Genomic DNA, 14724 nt, shown 5'->3' with positions numbered 1-14724 from the left:
CTGATTGCAGCGCTGTTTCTCGCGGCCAACTGAGCGCCAATGCGCTGCTTGTAGTCGTCCAGTATTGGCTGAATCAGGTCGCTCTCCCATGAGTGTGGGTGTCGTGCAGGCTTGCGCCTCTTTCCATTCAGCGCGATGAGGTGAACGATCAGCCACACCACTGCTACAATGACGAGAGTGAGCAGTACGGCCCGCGTTTTGAATCGCATCTCGATTAGATACTTGAGATAAGTTCAGCCTTCAAACGGATAGTCTGTACACGGCACAGTATGTTCGAAGGCTACACATATTGTATAGCGAACATACATATGATCTTCGAGTGCTGTGCAGACTGGACTCTTGCCGCATGTTTTCGGATAGCTTGTCAAGAATGGAAGGGAGTGGAGGCTGTCCGAACGATCGACGGCACCGCCGTCTGTGCCAATATGGCAGCCAATCACAACGCACAGCCAACTCAACTGTTCAAGACGTATGCCATGCAATACTTCGTCTGGCTCTTCCGTATCGTGTATACCACATGTTTATACTTACAGTATGCATGCGTATCCACAATATAAGGCTCGGCAATCAACGACGCTCTCTAGTGCCAAGAAATTTCATATCCTTCAAGAACCACCAGCGCCAGACCATATACAGCTTTGTGTAACATCCAGTCATTACTCGTAGACACTCTCCAGCTTCTCCTTTCCGCCCGTTTCGAGCTATCCACCTCGACTAGACTGCGATTGTTACTCGTACCCGACCTTTAGGCTCACGCTTCCGCTGTTGGTCGAAAAATCGAGTTTCGAACCACCATAGCCCTTATGAGCAATGATATGCCTTCCCGCTGGGCCGTACGAGCCATCAAAATACACTTTGACGTCCTTGCCACGGAGACTGATACCTCCACTTTTACTGTGGCCTTCTATCTGACCGTCCCATTCATCCGGATACACCAGGCTCATTGCGCCCGAGTTGGATCGGTGCGACGATCGCATCTTCGCCCCGGCAATCCTGTACGGTGGCAAGAGGTACATGCTCGTCGAAGCCGAGCCGCTATCGGTATGTAGGGTCGCGTCCATGTCTTGAGCGAAGCAGGGTAGGACGCCTAGACTGAGCGTCCCCGACTGCGAGCTGAACGCGGCCGTAGATCCCAGGAGATAGTTCCCTGATACCGTTCCGGAGTGGGTGCTTACCCTGGTTCTGTAGTCTCGGTCCGGGAGGTCGCCGTAGATCGGAAAGTTCGCGTGGACACTCGCAGAGTGCGATTCCATTTGGAACTCTGCCGGCTTTGCATTGACAGGATCTGCCAACTGAGGCTCGACACTAATGCTCACTGTGCCGGAGTGTGTGCTGATGGACAACAAATCTCGAAGAGCATATGTCCCACTCACTGACCCGGAATCCGTGTCGATGATAGTACGTCGCGAATCCCAATAGGGCATCTTGACATCGCCCCGAACAGTGTTAACGTTCATCGTGCCAATGCGCGGTCCCCTCGTCATCTCGCCGATGCTGTTCCTCACGAACAGCATGTCGTCCACCTCCACATTGAGATTGCCAGTCAATATGCTCCAGGTAGAGCTTTGCACATTGTCTTTCACGTAGAAGGTCATGCCGATGTCCATGCACGGCCGTCGTCCTCTCATACGGTTGTGCGGTGGAAATCTTAACTCGATACTGCCAGCCTCGAAGAAATAGCTCATATCTGTCACATGCCACGGTTCGCTTGTCGCGTAGCTCACCCAGCCCTGGATAGGGTGGGTTTGCTCGGGAGGAGCGGGCAGGATCCAGACATTACCAGAGATACCTCCCGGAACAAAAGTCGAAGGCTCGATCATCTCCGTGAACGAGAAGTTATCGGCGTGAGAGAATTCAAAAGATATCGATCCGCTAAAGTATTTGTACTCGCACTGGCCATTTTCGGGATGTGCTGGGAAAGGGTCGGTGGAGTTGCTTTCGCCGCCATCTGTAGGTCTGTCAGCACACCGTATCCATGTCGGATCACGCGTACGTACCTCCGCCTGCTGCAGGCTTGTCCTGAGACGGCGAGTCTGATCTATTTCCGACTCTGTTCAATCTCACTAAGAGAATGATAATTCCAACAAGAGCGGCACCGAAAATGAGGTTCAGGACTGCGGCTGGTGAGCAGCAGCAAGCTCGGATACGCCGCCATCGTCTCTTCCGGCCTCCCTTTCTTCGCCGACTTAGCAGGCCTTGTTCCTCGCCACCATCATCATCGCCACTCTCCTGTTGCTGCGGTGCCGTTTGTTGTTGCTGTCGTTGCACATCCTGCATGCTTTGCGGTTGCCCAAGGTAATCGAACGGGCTGCCCCCTGTTCCAAACGGAAAGTTGTTCGTGAAAGGGTTGTTGCGGTTGCCGAAGGGCCACTCTCGCTCAATGCCGCCATGGGACTGAGTCCCAGATACTGCATTCTGAGATGTCAACTCGCTTTCGCTTCCTAGCGACCTTTGCCGATCGCCTGCCGCCTGCGCCGCGCTTGTAGGCGTTTGCTCTTGGCGCATAGTACCGTAGCTTCCTGCTTCATGGTTTCGCAACTCATGCCGATCTGGTTGTGGTTCCTGCGCATGCGCCGGTAGTTCTGGATGTTGCTGGCGTGCTCTGCTTGCGACCGCAGCCGCGTAGTCAGGCGGAGCAGGACCGGCATCGAGTATTGGACCTGTCTGCAGTGACCATACCGAAGAGCGCACGGACGAGACGGGAGAGGGTGGTGATGGTGGTATCGCAGACGGATCGACCGGGTAACCATCTGCCTCAGCTCCTCTTGCCTTTGCCTGTTCTGCGCGCACTGCCGGATCGTCCCCAGGCATATGGTCCTGTCGTTGCGCAAAGTATCCGTTGGAGGGTGGGTTCTCGTGCCGTGTGGCTTGATCTCCATCTCGCTCCCGCGCATCACGGCTGGCGTGTATGTTCGACATCTTTACCGTGCAGGTGTACAACAAATAGCTCTCGACATCAGACCATCACCCAGCCGACTTCCCCCCAACTGCGTCTCTAGATATCATGTAGGAGCTGCGCATTAAGAAGAGTATGAGCTGTCAATGCGCTTTCGCAAAGCCACCTCTCTAGCCATCCTGCCGGCACCTATGTCACACCACGGTCGCTATCGTATCCGCAGCTTGAGCGGCAGGACGGCGTGCCCGTAGCGAAGCCATCTAACGATTCCCTGCAGGCGTACTAGGATCGGCGCGGGGTTGCACCACAATCAGCCAATGATATTGCCGTCTCGACTCCTTCGCTCATTGGAGGCGATAGTGCGCTTCTATCACAATCGCTGCGGGAGAATGCTCGATTGCTACAGTATGCGTTCGGTAGAAGTGTAATCCATACCGCCGAATGCTGAACAGATACACCCCGACGATGATTCAATGCCGAAACCTTTTAAGCATGATGCAGACCCGGATGCAAAGCGAAGCACTGCCAAAACCGACGGCTCTTGACTTTCCCATTCAATTGCATTGATTCTGATGTTAAGCTTAACCACGCATGTGCTACGTCGAGGAGGAAATTGCTGATCGGAACGACATGTTAGAGCGCGAAGTCTGCAGCGACTTGACCTCGGAGTCTGCGTATTGTGACATCCAAATGCCCAATCGGCTGATCATCGTGAACTTATGGTTCATCGTCGCCAGATCGCTCGCTGCGACAACCCGCATGGCAGGAGATGGGCGTTGTTTGTTTGTTCGTCAAAGTCTCCGCAGGCAGCCTTGTCTGTAGATTGACGACGGCAACACCAGAGGCAGGCAAAAGTCCGTATGCTGGGTTAAATGTATTCAACATAATCCACAGCTAGGACGACTACGGCGACAGTCGCACTCAAGCAGCGTTCGTGACGTCCGGTTCAGATGGTCCGATGAACGATACACTCTACCTTCCACAGCATGGTCAAGCAGTGACCGAGCTCCCAATTCCATCTTGCAGCATTCGTCTAGTTTACCAGCTGCCGCAATGTACGCTGTGGGTTATGGAACTGACCGCATAATGATTTGCCCGGCGACGGGTTCGCATGGGCATGTACCAATGCAGGACACAGTTGTTCACATGGAAAAGCGTTTGTCAACAGCTAAGTGTCGCCGAAGATCGCTTCGCCGATAACTTGCCAAAAGGGTAAATGTTGCTCAGAAGCTACGACACTTCGTGGTTGCTCAGTGCGGCGGAAACGGCGGCGAGGTACAGCTTATAACACCGGCGCGGCTGATCGCGAGGGTAAGGTACCCTTGGAAAAAAGTAGCGTGACAGGGTTGTTGTCTTGCGAATGGTGGTGGCGAATGGTTATTGCGAATAGCGACGCTATATGCCCCCAACTGCACTACATTTACAATGTACGATGATGGGTTCATGCTCTTCCTCGGGAAGAATGTTGAGCCCACACTTCAGCTAAGGGAAGTTGGAGTAAGGGTGAGAGCGAATGTGAAGGGCCGCGTGGTCGCCATGATGTCCGCGACTTGGCCGAAGCGGTGGCGGAAGTCCAAGACTTCCGCTCTTGGCTCGGCGCGCCAAGTGTTAGCACGTAATCATTAGCTTGGCATGCAGGGGAGGTGCCGTTGACGATGTCGAGTTGAGCGCAGGGTTGAAGCAGCTCTTTAGTGGTAAGAGACGCTGAGGACCAGCGACTGATGGAACCATGGCCGGCCGTTGATGCGATGGAGGGGGTAGTATTGCAGAGGTCTGACAATGACCACTTCCGCACGATTAACAGGATGAAATGCATGCCAGACGATCCAGCCGAAGGCCTCATTCTGCCAAGAAAAACCGCTGACCGGATAAAGAGCATCCCGTGAACGTATAGATTGAGACCTGCGTCCGATGATGCAGGCTCGGAGAGGGCATGGAAGAAGTACTAGGGCAGCAAGGTCGACCGATGATACTGTTCGATCTTGTTGCCACTCGCCGCGATGCCTCTGATGGGAATATGTAGTCGAAGGGAGAACCTCTTCTCGCGAGAGGTTGCTCTCAATATATTGGGTTGCCGCTTTTAGTCGGCCAGCCAGCTGATTCATTTGCCAAGCCTGCCAAGACCGCCACTACGAAGCACAGGCGAATGAGGGAAGACGAGCAGTTCCACAGGCACTGTATGAGGAAAGGGACGGATGATACACTTTCATAAAGGCGAGGGCAGTGCACTCCGCGTGCCAAGGTGATTCGCTGCTTGGCTCTCCGCCCCTTCCTTTCGGGTCCCTTGTGCGCGTTGTTGCGAGCTGGCTTGTCGCCTGCGTTCTTAAGTCGGTACACCCCCGTCCTCCTCCGGCGCCCAGAATTCTTTGCATTGTACTGCTGCAAGCCTGTGAACTGCTGCAAGCGCCGCACTTCCAAGCGCTCTTGTCGACTATAAGCCAATCTGACCGCTTATTGTTGGATTGCGAGTCTTGTCACGGTTGATTGTCAACTTGCATCGACTTAGCTCTCGAAGCGGAGAAGGGTAGGCTGTGCCAAGAGACTTCGACTGCCAAGCATCATGGACTCTACACCTTCAAGCACCGATCAAACTACCTTGACCGTCGCGCAAGCCGTCGCGCAAGCGGCAGCACAAGCGCAGGCATCGCCAGTGCAGCCTCCGTTGTCTGGGCCGAGCAGCACGATAGATAACCTGACGTGCCAGTGGCAAGGCTGCGGCGAGCGATGCGACACAGCAGAGGCACTCTATGTACGTACGAAGTGAAGTGAACATCACTGCCAAGCTTCCTGTGTTGGTGCGTGGTCACTGGCTGATATGTCGCGTTCTAGGACCACGTATGCGAGCGCCATGTCGGTCGCAAAAGCACCAACAACCTCAACCTCACCTGTCAGTGGGGCGCGTGCAGGACGACCACCGTGAAGCGCGACCACATTACCTCCCACATCCGAGTGCACGTTCCATTGAAGCCGCACAAATGCGACTTCTGTGGCAAGTCGTTCAAGCGTCCGCAGGATTTGAAGAAGCATGTCAAGACACATGCAGACGATAGCGTGCTTGCCAATTCGCCTAGCCAAGGCAGCAATGGTCGCGCGCTTAGTGGAAACGGCGGCATGGGTCCAAATGGTAAGGGTCAGTCTCTTGATCAAGGGTTTGTGGTTGTTAAGGTGCTAACCACGTCGGTGATGTAGGCCAGTCCAGCTACTACCCTACTCATGATGGCTCTATGCATCCATTCTCCGGCTACCAGCATAGCTTAGGTAGCAATGGTGCTAATGCCACTGCATACACTCAACCCGGAGGAAACCAATATGGCAGCTACGGCGCAGTCAGCTACCCCAACAGCGCAGGCGTTGACATTCATAGCCTCGACACACGACGTCGTGCAATAGAGGCTTTAAATGACTTCCTGGGTGACATCAAGCGCCGCGCTCTTAATCCACAACAATATATGGACGTCGGACAACGCCTTGGCTTCGGTAACTCGCTGCCTTTGCCTGTTGGTGGTGGATATAATACCGGATACAGTAACTCATCAACCGGCGCCAGCTTCGGCAACTTCACCGCGGCAAGCTTGCTCGACTCATTCAACCACAACGAAAGCATGAATGGCGGTGGCGGCCTACACGGTCCCATGACGCAAGGTGGTTACTCTTTGCCGCTGTCGCATGCACGTACCAAGAATGACTTGCAAGACATCGATCGCTTCCTCGAACAGCTCCAACAGACTGTGTACGAGACCAGCAACCATGCCGCAGCGGCCGGTATCCAGCAACCTGGCGTCCATGCGCAGTACACCGGCGACTATGGCTTCAACAACCAGTATCAATCGCGTTCCAGCGGTAGTCCGCCCAATTTCCAGGGTACTACCGCCGCGGGTAGTTTCGGTGGCCTGACGGCGGCAAGTATGCCAGGTATGACTGCCGCTTCGAGTACCAGCATGGATACGCCCGCCTTGACACCTGCTTCAGTCTCCTCCTATAGCAGCTCTGGGCAGTCGCCTTTGAGCAGCCACGGCAGGAACAGCCTCGGCAGCATGAACGGGAACGCGATGTACCCAAGCCTTCCGTCCGTTACCGGTATCTCTGATCTTGGCTCTGGTTACCCCACAACCTCTTCTGCTCCCGCATCCGGTCTCGCATCTGGCTTCGAGGGTCTGGATGGGCGCAGATACAGCGGTGGGCGTTTGCAACGTCAAGCTCCGGGTGACGACACCGCGATGGCCGATGCGGACGATGGTACTAGGACGCCCAAGCAAGCAGATTCCAAGCGCTCGAGAGGCAAAGCGAACAGTAGCATTGACCCTGCGCTTCGCGACGAGGAATCTTCCGACAGTGCGTCGACGCCCGCTGCTGACGAGAAGCGTCAGGAGGACTGGGTTGAGAACATCAGGACCATCGAGACGCTGCGCAAGTGGGTCGCCGAACGTCTCTCCCGTGGCGAGTATGATGAGGACGGTGCTGCAGACGTCAGCGACTCTAAACAGGGAAGTCTGGACGAGGCAAAGGCTCAGGCGGAGATTGCGATGATGGTGCAGGCGAAGATTGCGGGAATGGGGGCAAAGCCAGATTCTGTGATGAGTGAGGCGGGAGATGTCAAGTACCCTTCGCTGCCCACTGCATAGTTGGCTGGCGCAAGTACCTGGCTGTGATGAGCGTGTGTGGGTTGGAAGGCGTTTGCGGCGTTGCGGGCTAAGAAGAGCTGATAATATCGCTCGATGAACGAATGGGTCAGGATGGGTCAGATATCAAGTACTATGTTATCTCTCGCGCTTTGCTGCGCGCCACATTGATAGAGTTATGTTCCGATGATCATGGAAGGGGTTTTACGAAGATGCATAACGTCGACGTGCGAATACAATTAGGTTTGCAAACCCGGCATTCGCTAGTACATTCACTATTCCATGGTCAAAGACACTCGTCAGAGTAGTTTCCACACACTTGCCGCTGAACCCGCAGGAATACCATAATTGTAACGCAAGGTATCACGACATAATATGTAGCACACTTGCTCATGGTGCAAACACACCTTGGCATATATAGGACCACGGATACATCTTGACCGTTTGATATCAACGTAGGTCACGTCGTCAACGACCGCGACCGTTTCTGGCATAAGATTCGCTTCCGCTTGCCATCCCGAGTCTGCGGCGTCTGCGGACACGCGGGTGGAGGTTGCGTTAGTAGCCTCCCGCTGGTGGGAGGCGCTCGATCTGGTGGTTTAGGGTTCACCGCGTGATTGTCTACCTTATATATACTCGCTGCCCACTGGTTCAGATGAATAAGTAAGACGCATTCGAGTGGGCGTGGAGCAAGTAGGCGCACAACGCCCGAGCAGCAATTCGATCCGCTATGGGGAATGGACGGTGCAAAGATATCGAAGAGACATATTTAGGTGTCTCACCTAGCCCCTCCCTATGATCCCATTTAGGTTTGCGGGAGATGATCACCGTTGCAGATTGGCTCCCGTCATCACGAGTTTGAATTGCGCCGCTCGACATTATCGGTCCTTCCTTCTGGCGTGACCTGCTGTACAGACTTGTATTACAATACATTGAGGCCTTGAGAGTGTCAGAACATTAGCGACTCTTCTAGGGTGGAACTGAACGTGCGCATCAGCTTACATCGTGAGCCTGCATATAGCGTGCAGCCCTGCGGAGGAGTTACAGGGCAACTGCTACCAGTGATTGGGCAGCCAGCAAGGGCGCCATATTCACAACGCACTCGAAAGGGTCGAGTTCCAAGCGCACAGCTCTTTGCCACGAGCACATTCTTCCGTACACCACACACGCGGACCTCTTTCACAGTGTTGATCCCACAACGACCGCTCCTGGATACAGTCGGAGAGCTGGATCTACAATTTAACGAAGCAGTCCCTCACCGGAGCACGCGAACTCAGCCACAGGACATCTTCCTGCACGCCTCACCCTCTGCGGTGCAGTGTCGCCCCGAGCTACATCCTCGCAGCTCCCGAACAACCTTCTCTCGCCGGCTTGGACTTTTCACTCTAAGCTTACCATTACTTTGACGCTACGCTACCGCAACCCGCAAGAGTTTCGGCGTTCGCCCTCGACCAACTTGTGGCAACCCCACTATGAACGCGAGACACGAGAAGCACAACCTCTACGGCAGCTTGCAGTGACAGCACTGCTTGTGCACTCACGCGCGCAGTGCGAGCGCAACTTTCTTCCTCGAGGATACTAAAGCTGGTAGCTCGTCTCTCTACGTACAACAACCAAGCAACATCGTCTCGATCTTGGGGCTGGCCAGATGAGCGTTGTTCACGCCACTAGTTTATAGAGCATAACGCTCGTCAGCGGCTTCCTGTTTCGCACAAGAGTCCTCAGCGCCAGCTCCAGACACCTTCCTAAAGTGAGATTGTGCCACACGTCGGCGAAATGGAGCAACCGAACCTCATGCCCATGAACGGCATGATGCCGCAGAACATGAACAGCATGCAACGCCCGCAATCGGGCAACCACGGTCAGCAGATTTACGCCCAGATTCTTACGAGTCTCCGTGAGCGGCAGGCTGCACTGCCGCAAGGCTGGCAACGAACTTTCGACATGGGTCAGCGCGCCGGTATCACTATGCAAATGTCAGTGGACAAGTAGAAATGGCTCGATGCTTACTGGCTAACGTGTTAGTGTGCAGTGTCACGCAGCTCCGAATGTTGCAACCAGGCGTCGACTTGGCGCAAACTTTGAAGATTGCGCAGAGTTGGGAGTTACGCACCATGCAGGAGTCCGGAAACCAAGAACAGTACCGCCACGCGATGAGTCAAAAGATGTCTGAGATTGCAGGCAAGCGAGCCGCGCAGGCGCAGGCGCAGTCTCAGGCGCTGCGACTCCAGGGTACTGTCACCGGTGCATCTACGACTAACATGGACATGCTGGCCAACAACAACAATATGATGGGCATGAACATGTCAAATTCCGGTATGGGTATGCCGAATGGCGCACCCATGAACGGTAACTTTGGCGGGCAGCAACCGAACAATGCACTGTCGCACCTCCAACAGCCCATGGTGCCCTCTCCAATACCACCACCACAACAGAACGTTGGTATAGACCCTGCGGCGTTGTCGAATACTGGCGGGCCGCCTCAGATGCAAGCCAATGCAAATAGCCTGAACCCGCAGCAGATGCAGCAAATGCAGCGAGAAATCTTTCAGATGGCCCAGGCCATGATGCAAAGGACCGACGAGGCCACCAAAGAACAGCTGCGAACCAATTTCGTCAACTCTTTGACGGAACAGGCGCGGAACGAAATCTTAGCGACCGGTCAAGACCCTCTTCATCGCTTTTACATACAAAAAGCGAAGGAGTTACACGCCAAGAAGAAGGCTGACCAGCAGATCCAAATGCAAAACCGAAATGGGCTGCAACAGTCCAGCAACGGTCAGCAAGCGATGAACTTGAACGTGCCCGGCCAGCAACCTATGTCGCAGGGAGCGCCTACTATCGACCTCTCCACGATCATCGGCCAACAAGCACATGCTCTGAAGCAACAAGAAACGGGAGGAGAGGTCGTGCCCGCCAGTAACAACACCAGCTTTGACCTCGCCGACATGAACATGCCCCAGGGAATCAATCCACAGATGCTTGGAAATCCGAATGGCCAGCCACAGAACAACAACCCGCAGCTACAGCAGCTTCTCATGCAGCAACAACGAATCCAGCAGCAGAACATGATGGCTCGACAGCAAGCACTCCAACAGCAGCAACAGCTTCGCGGGCAGCCTGGCGGTCTCAACGCACCGAACGCGCTTAATGGCGGACCGGCGGGACAGATTAACAGTCCTGCAATGTCAATGTTGAACCGGCCGATGGTGCCTCCAGGACAGCAAGGTACGCCGAACACACCTCAGTCGAATCGCATGCCGCCAAATCAGCCTCCGCAGACGCCTATGAACCCTGCGGCGCAGCTTCTCCAGCATCATCAGCAGATGCTTAACCAGGGCACCTCTGGCGGAACCCAAGGGCTCCAACAGCCTCAACAACCGCAGATCAGCCGGGAGACTTTCGCATTGCTACAAAGCAACAAACAGACTACGGACTCCAACCAGTTCAAGCAGATGTGGGCCAAACCAGACCTTCAACAGCAGTTCCTTTCGATGCCGCTCGCTAAGCAGCAAGAACTTCTGCACAAGATGGCGGGTCGTATGGGACCATTTGGGGTGGTGAATGGTGGACAGCAGCCGAGCCAGCAACAGCCCGGAATGCAGCCAAACATGAATCCGCAGGGCCAGCCGAGCAACATGGGCAACAATGCTCCAAGGCAGATGATACCCGCTGGCACTCCCGTCCGTCAATTCAACTCGCATCCGCCGCCAAACCAGCAAATGCAGACGCCGAACATGCCGGACTCTGGTGACATGCAGCAGCGTTTGCAGCAGCAACAGCAGAACCACGCGATGTCTCAGTTCCGTCAGAAGGCTCTCGACCTGAGACCTTTCCCCCGCTCGGTTCTTAGCCAGCTGGGACTCGCAGTGACCGACAATGTTCGTGTCTGGGGGCAGCTTAAGAACCATATCAACCAAAAGCAGGACGTAATCCCACCACAAACGATGCAGAAGGTGCAAGCGCTTCAGAATCAGTGGTTCGAACAGCATCCGGAGGAAATCAGTATGGCTGTACAGCAACTCCAACGCATACAGCAGCAGAAGGCACAGCAACAGGCGGGCCGCGCTCAGCAACAGGCAGGTCCATCAGGCGCGCCAGGTCAACCTCAAGTAAGTGGGCCGCCGAACATGCAAATGCCCAACGGCCAGGCTCCGCCCGCGCAGATGGTACCGCCTACTGCGCCAATGCAGGCGCCCAATCAAGGCCAGCCAATCTCATCCGGCCAGATGCCGCAGCTACAGCAGCTAGTCTCACCACAAGAGATTCAAGAGGCGCGATCGAAATTTAGCCAGATGTCAAGCATGACCGATGAGCAGATCCGTGATATCTTAGGCCGCAGACGCCGCGAGCAGCAACTGGCTATGAAAGCTCAGCAGGAGGCGCTACGTAATGCGCAATTGCAGAATGCGCAGATGATGAGGGCACAGGCACAGATGCAGGGTGCGCCGAGCAGCGCGAATCAGCCAAACCAAAGAGGCCAGCAGCCCGTCAGACAACATCAGGCGAACCAACAGCCAGCTTCTTTGTCAGGGAAGAGGCCTCCTCAAAGCAACGACAACGACGACGTGGTTGAGATCCCTAATCCGAATGCGCCAGCCGCACAGATGAGTGTAGCGCCACAGGCCCCACCCATGCAGCAGAGACCATCGCAGCAAGGTAATCCGCTTAACATGCTGCGTGCGATGTCCAAGGAGCAGCAGACGCAGTATATGGCTTCTTTAGGCCCCGAGGAGAAGAAACGGATGTTTGACAATCTAAACCGGCAACGCATGCAGGCCGAGGCTATCAAGAAGGCGCAGATGGGCCTGCCTAACAATGAGTCTGTGCCGCCGCCGACTCAAGCACGCACCCAACAGCAACAGCAGCAGCCTACGCCACCCCAGCAACCTACATCCGGTCCGCAGCAGCAACAGCAGCTTCGCAATGCCCAGGTGATACAGAAACTGCAGGCCATGATGGCCGAGGTCGAGCGTGCCAATCCCAAGGGTCCACCGGTACAGATGGATGACGCCAGCTTCCAGCAGGTCGCATCCATATTGAAACGGCTCGCCGGACCTGTACGCAAAATGACGCAGCCTTTTGCGATGGGATTAACGCATGGCGCAGGCTTGCCCAATATCGAAGAACGTGTTCGTGCGGCCATGGCGGCCAGGACGATTATCATGCAAAACACGGACGAGCATGGCAATATGCTGGGTGGCCAAGTTAGCCTTGATTTGCAGAGATTGAAGCAGCTGGAGACTGATTTGAACTCTTACTTTGGGGAGCTTCGAAGCTTGCAGGAGAATCGAAAGGCACAGGCTCAGCAGCAACAACAGCGCATTGGCGGCCAACAGGCACCGAACCTGGTGCAGACGTCAGTGCAGGCACAGGTACCGCAGAAGACTCCTGCACCTTCGAAGCCGCAAGCTCAGTCACAGGCACCTCCTGTCGCGTCAGCGGCACCGCAGCATAGTCAGGCTCGCAAGTCATCGAGACCGCCTCCTGCGCCGACCGACGACAAGAAGTTCGACTGGGGCGCGCCAAGCCCGCATGGTGTGCCGAAGTATGATTCAGGTCGCAACGAGCTCACGCCAGATAAGCTGAAGTTTCCACCCAACAAGAAGCGCAAGACCGGACAGCCGGAGAGCCAGGCTTCGACGCCAGCGGCTCAAATGGGTACGCCTGGCGCTGTCGCAACGGTGAGTCCCATCGTGACCGCAGGAAAGGTCCCATCTCCAGAGCAGTCGCGGAAGGTGCAGTTGCAGCAAGTCGACACCGAAGGAAGGCAATTCCGTTGCAAGGACGCCTTATGCGAGGCAAGCATCAAGGGCTTCGAGACGGAAGAGCTACTCAAGAAGCACGAGGAGGTCCAGCACGCCCCAGTCGCTGATCCACTTGCGTTCTTACTGGAGAACGCAGCGAAGGCACTTAGTGTCGACCAAGATGGGCATCCACTGCCGCAGAAGGTACCCGTGAAGAGTCAGCCGAGGTCACTGCCCGCTGCCAAACCGGCCGTCAAGCGCGAAGGACAGACGCCGAATGTTAAGCAAGAGGCTGTAACACCACAGCAGCCAAGTGCTGCGAAAGCCAAGGCGAAAGCCACTGCTGAAGCTGCAGAGCCTGCTGCGCCTGAGGAGGAGAAGACGTTGCGTGAGGTGATCGAGGAAAGGATGGGCTTCAAGCCAGAGACTCCTCAGCCGGCTGCCGCGGGAGACTCTGCTCTGGACACTGTCCCGAGGAGAGAGATGGACGACAACATGTTCAGTGAGCTGGTCAACGATGCCTTTGCCGGAGACGACTGGGCTGGAGTTCCTGGCTTCCAGATCTGCGATTTTGCTGAGATCCCTGTTGAAAACTGGGGCATACAGCTCGAGTCCGAATCATCGCCTGAGCTTTCGCCCAGCAACAGCGAGGGCAGTCGCCCAAGCGACGTCTCGGAGAATGATGCACTGCGCTTAGCCTTTCAATGGGACGCTTTCGGTAATGGTGATACGCTGGCTCCAGACGTACTGATGAAGACGCAGAAGCTGAGGCTTAGCGGCTCGCCTGCTCTGTCTAATGCTTCGAAGGAGGTGGATACGGCGTGCGCTGCTAAGCCGCAAGAGGAGCCTAAGAAGGACCAGGTTGAGGACGAGTGGGACTGGTCCGGAGACATGACCGACTTCCAGTCGATGTTTCCGGTTGTTAACAGCATGACGGACATGAACATGAGTCTCTGAGCAGGTATACATGGTTTGATTTTGAGCGCGGGCGTCTGGTAATGGGAGAGGAAGGCACGATACCCACCATGTAGCAAGTTGCTGTACAATCTTGAATGATCAACTTTGGACCCTTTGCGTTCGCTTCATCGTTTCACTATATCATGACAGCTGTTATTCAACAGTAGTCATCTAATTCTGTGGTTCGCTACATCTGCTCGCAGCTGGCTTCGTGCAGTCGTGAAGCTTTTATAGAACTATAGCCGACGTTTATCCGAAGGCTTGACGAATGCAAGCTCAATGGTAGAAACTCTGGGAGTCGATCTCCACTCAATCCAAGCATGCTCTTCTCCGCTTAAAACGCGTACTGCCATCCTCATGCCATCTTTGCTGTCCCGCTATCAGCACGATGTCGCCGCTCAAAGCCACCTGATCCTTCCGGTATCGCTCGTCGCCTCATCGGTTCTCTCATACCTCGGTACGCCAGTGAGGCATCCCTTACTGATCAGCGCCACTGCATGGTCGG

General features: G+C 55.1%; 4 protein-coding genes across 4 annotated transcripts; 2 read left to right on the top strand and 2 right to left on the bottom strand.

The window, feature by feature from the left end:
* Positions 1 to 473: 473 nt before the first annotated feature.
* Positions 474 to 3203, bottom strand: BAUCODRAFT_182983 (uncharacterized protein). Its single transcript, XM_007673773.1, has 2 exons — positions 1998 to 3203; positions 474 to 1948 (listed from the first exon to the last, which is right to left on the bottom strand). Exons 1-2 carry the CDS (start codon positions 2917 to 2919, stop codon positions 729 to 731), a joined length of 2142 nt encoding a protein of 713 aa, XP_007671963.1. The 5' UTR covers positions 2920 to 3203; the 3' UTR covers positions 474 to 728.
* A 111-nt stretch (positions 3204 to 3314) lies between these two features.
* On the bottom strand, positions 3315 to 3954 carry BAUCODRAFT_29145 (uncharacterized protein). Its single transcript, XM_007673772.1, has one exon. The coding sequence runs from the start codon at positions 3779 to 3781 to the stop codon at positions 3614 to 3616; it is 168 nt and encodes a 55-aa protein (XP_007671962.1). The 5' UTR covers positions 3782 to 3954; the 3' UTR covers positions 3315 to 3613.
* A 1131-nt stretch (positions 3955 to 5085) lies between these two features.
* Positions 5086 to 7518, top strand: BAUCODRAFT_135551 (uncharacterized protein; the record flags this gene model as incomplete). Its single annotated transcript, XM_007673771.1, has 3 exons — positions 5086 to 5645; positions 5726 to 6026; positions 6086 to 7518. Exons 1-3 carry the CDS (start codon positions 5457 to 5459, stop codon positions 7516 to 7518), a joined length of 1923 nt encoding a protein of 640 aa, XP_007671961.1. The 5' UTR covers positions 5086 to 5456.
* Positions 7519 to 9291: 1773 nt separating this feature from the next.
* Positions 9292 to 14219, top strand: BAUCODRAFT_144394 (uncharacterized protein; the record flags this gene model as incomplete). Its single annotated transcript, XM_007673770.1, has 2 exons — positions 9292 to 9491; positions 9548 to 14219. The coding sequence occupies 2 exons, from the start codon at positions 9292 to 9294 to the stop codon at positions 14217 to 14219; spliced, it is 4872 nt and encodes a 1623-aa protein (XP_007671960.1).
* Between the last annotated feature and the right edge of the window lie 505 nt (positions 14220 to 14724).

Source organism: Baudoinia panamericana, assembly GCF_000338955.1.
Source record: "Baudoinia panamericana UAMH 10762 unplaced genomic scaffold BAUCOscaffold_1, whole genome shotgun sequence".
Taxonomy (NCBI): Eukaryota; Fungi; Ascomycota; class Dothideomycetes; order Mycosphaerellales; family Teratosphaeriaceae; genus Baudoinia; species Baudoinia panamericana.
The sequence above is the reverse complement of the archived record's forward strand: the minus strand, read 5'-3'. Positions and strand labels throughout refer to the sequence as shown.

Coding starts and splice junctions, on each gene's coding strand:
- BAUCODRAFT_182983 (XM_007673773.1), bottom strand. CDS start 2,919: ATGTCGAACATACACGCCAGCCGTGATGCGCGGGAGCGAGATGGAGAT. Junction 1,949..1,997: donor CAAGCCTGCAGCAGGCGGAG/GTACGTACGCGT, acceptor ACAGACCTACAG/ATGGCGGCGAAAGCAACTCC.
- BAUCODRAFT_29145 (XM_007673772.1), bottom strand. CDS start 3,781: ATGTTGAATACATTTAACCCAGCATACGGACTTTTGCCTGCCTCTGGT.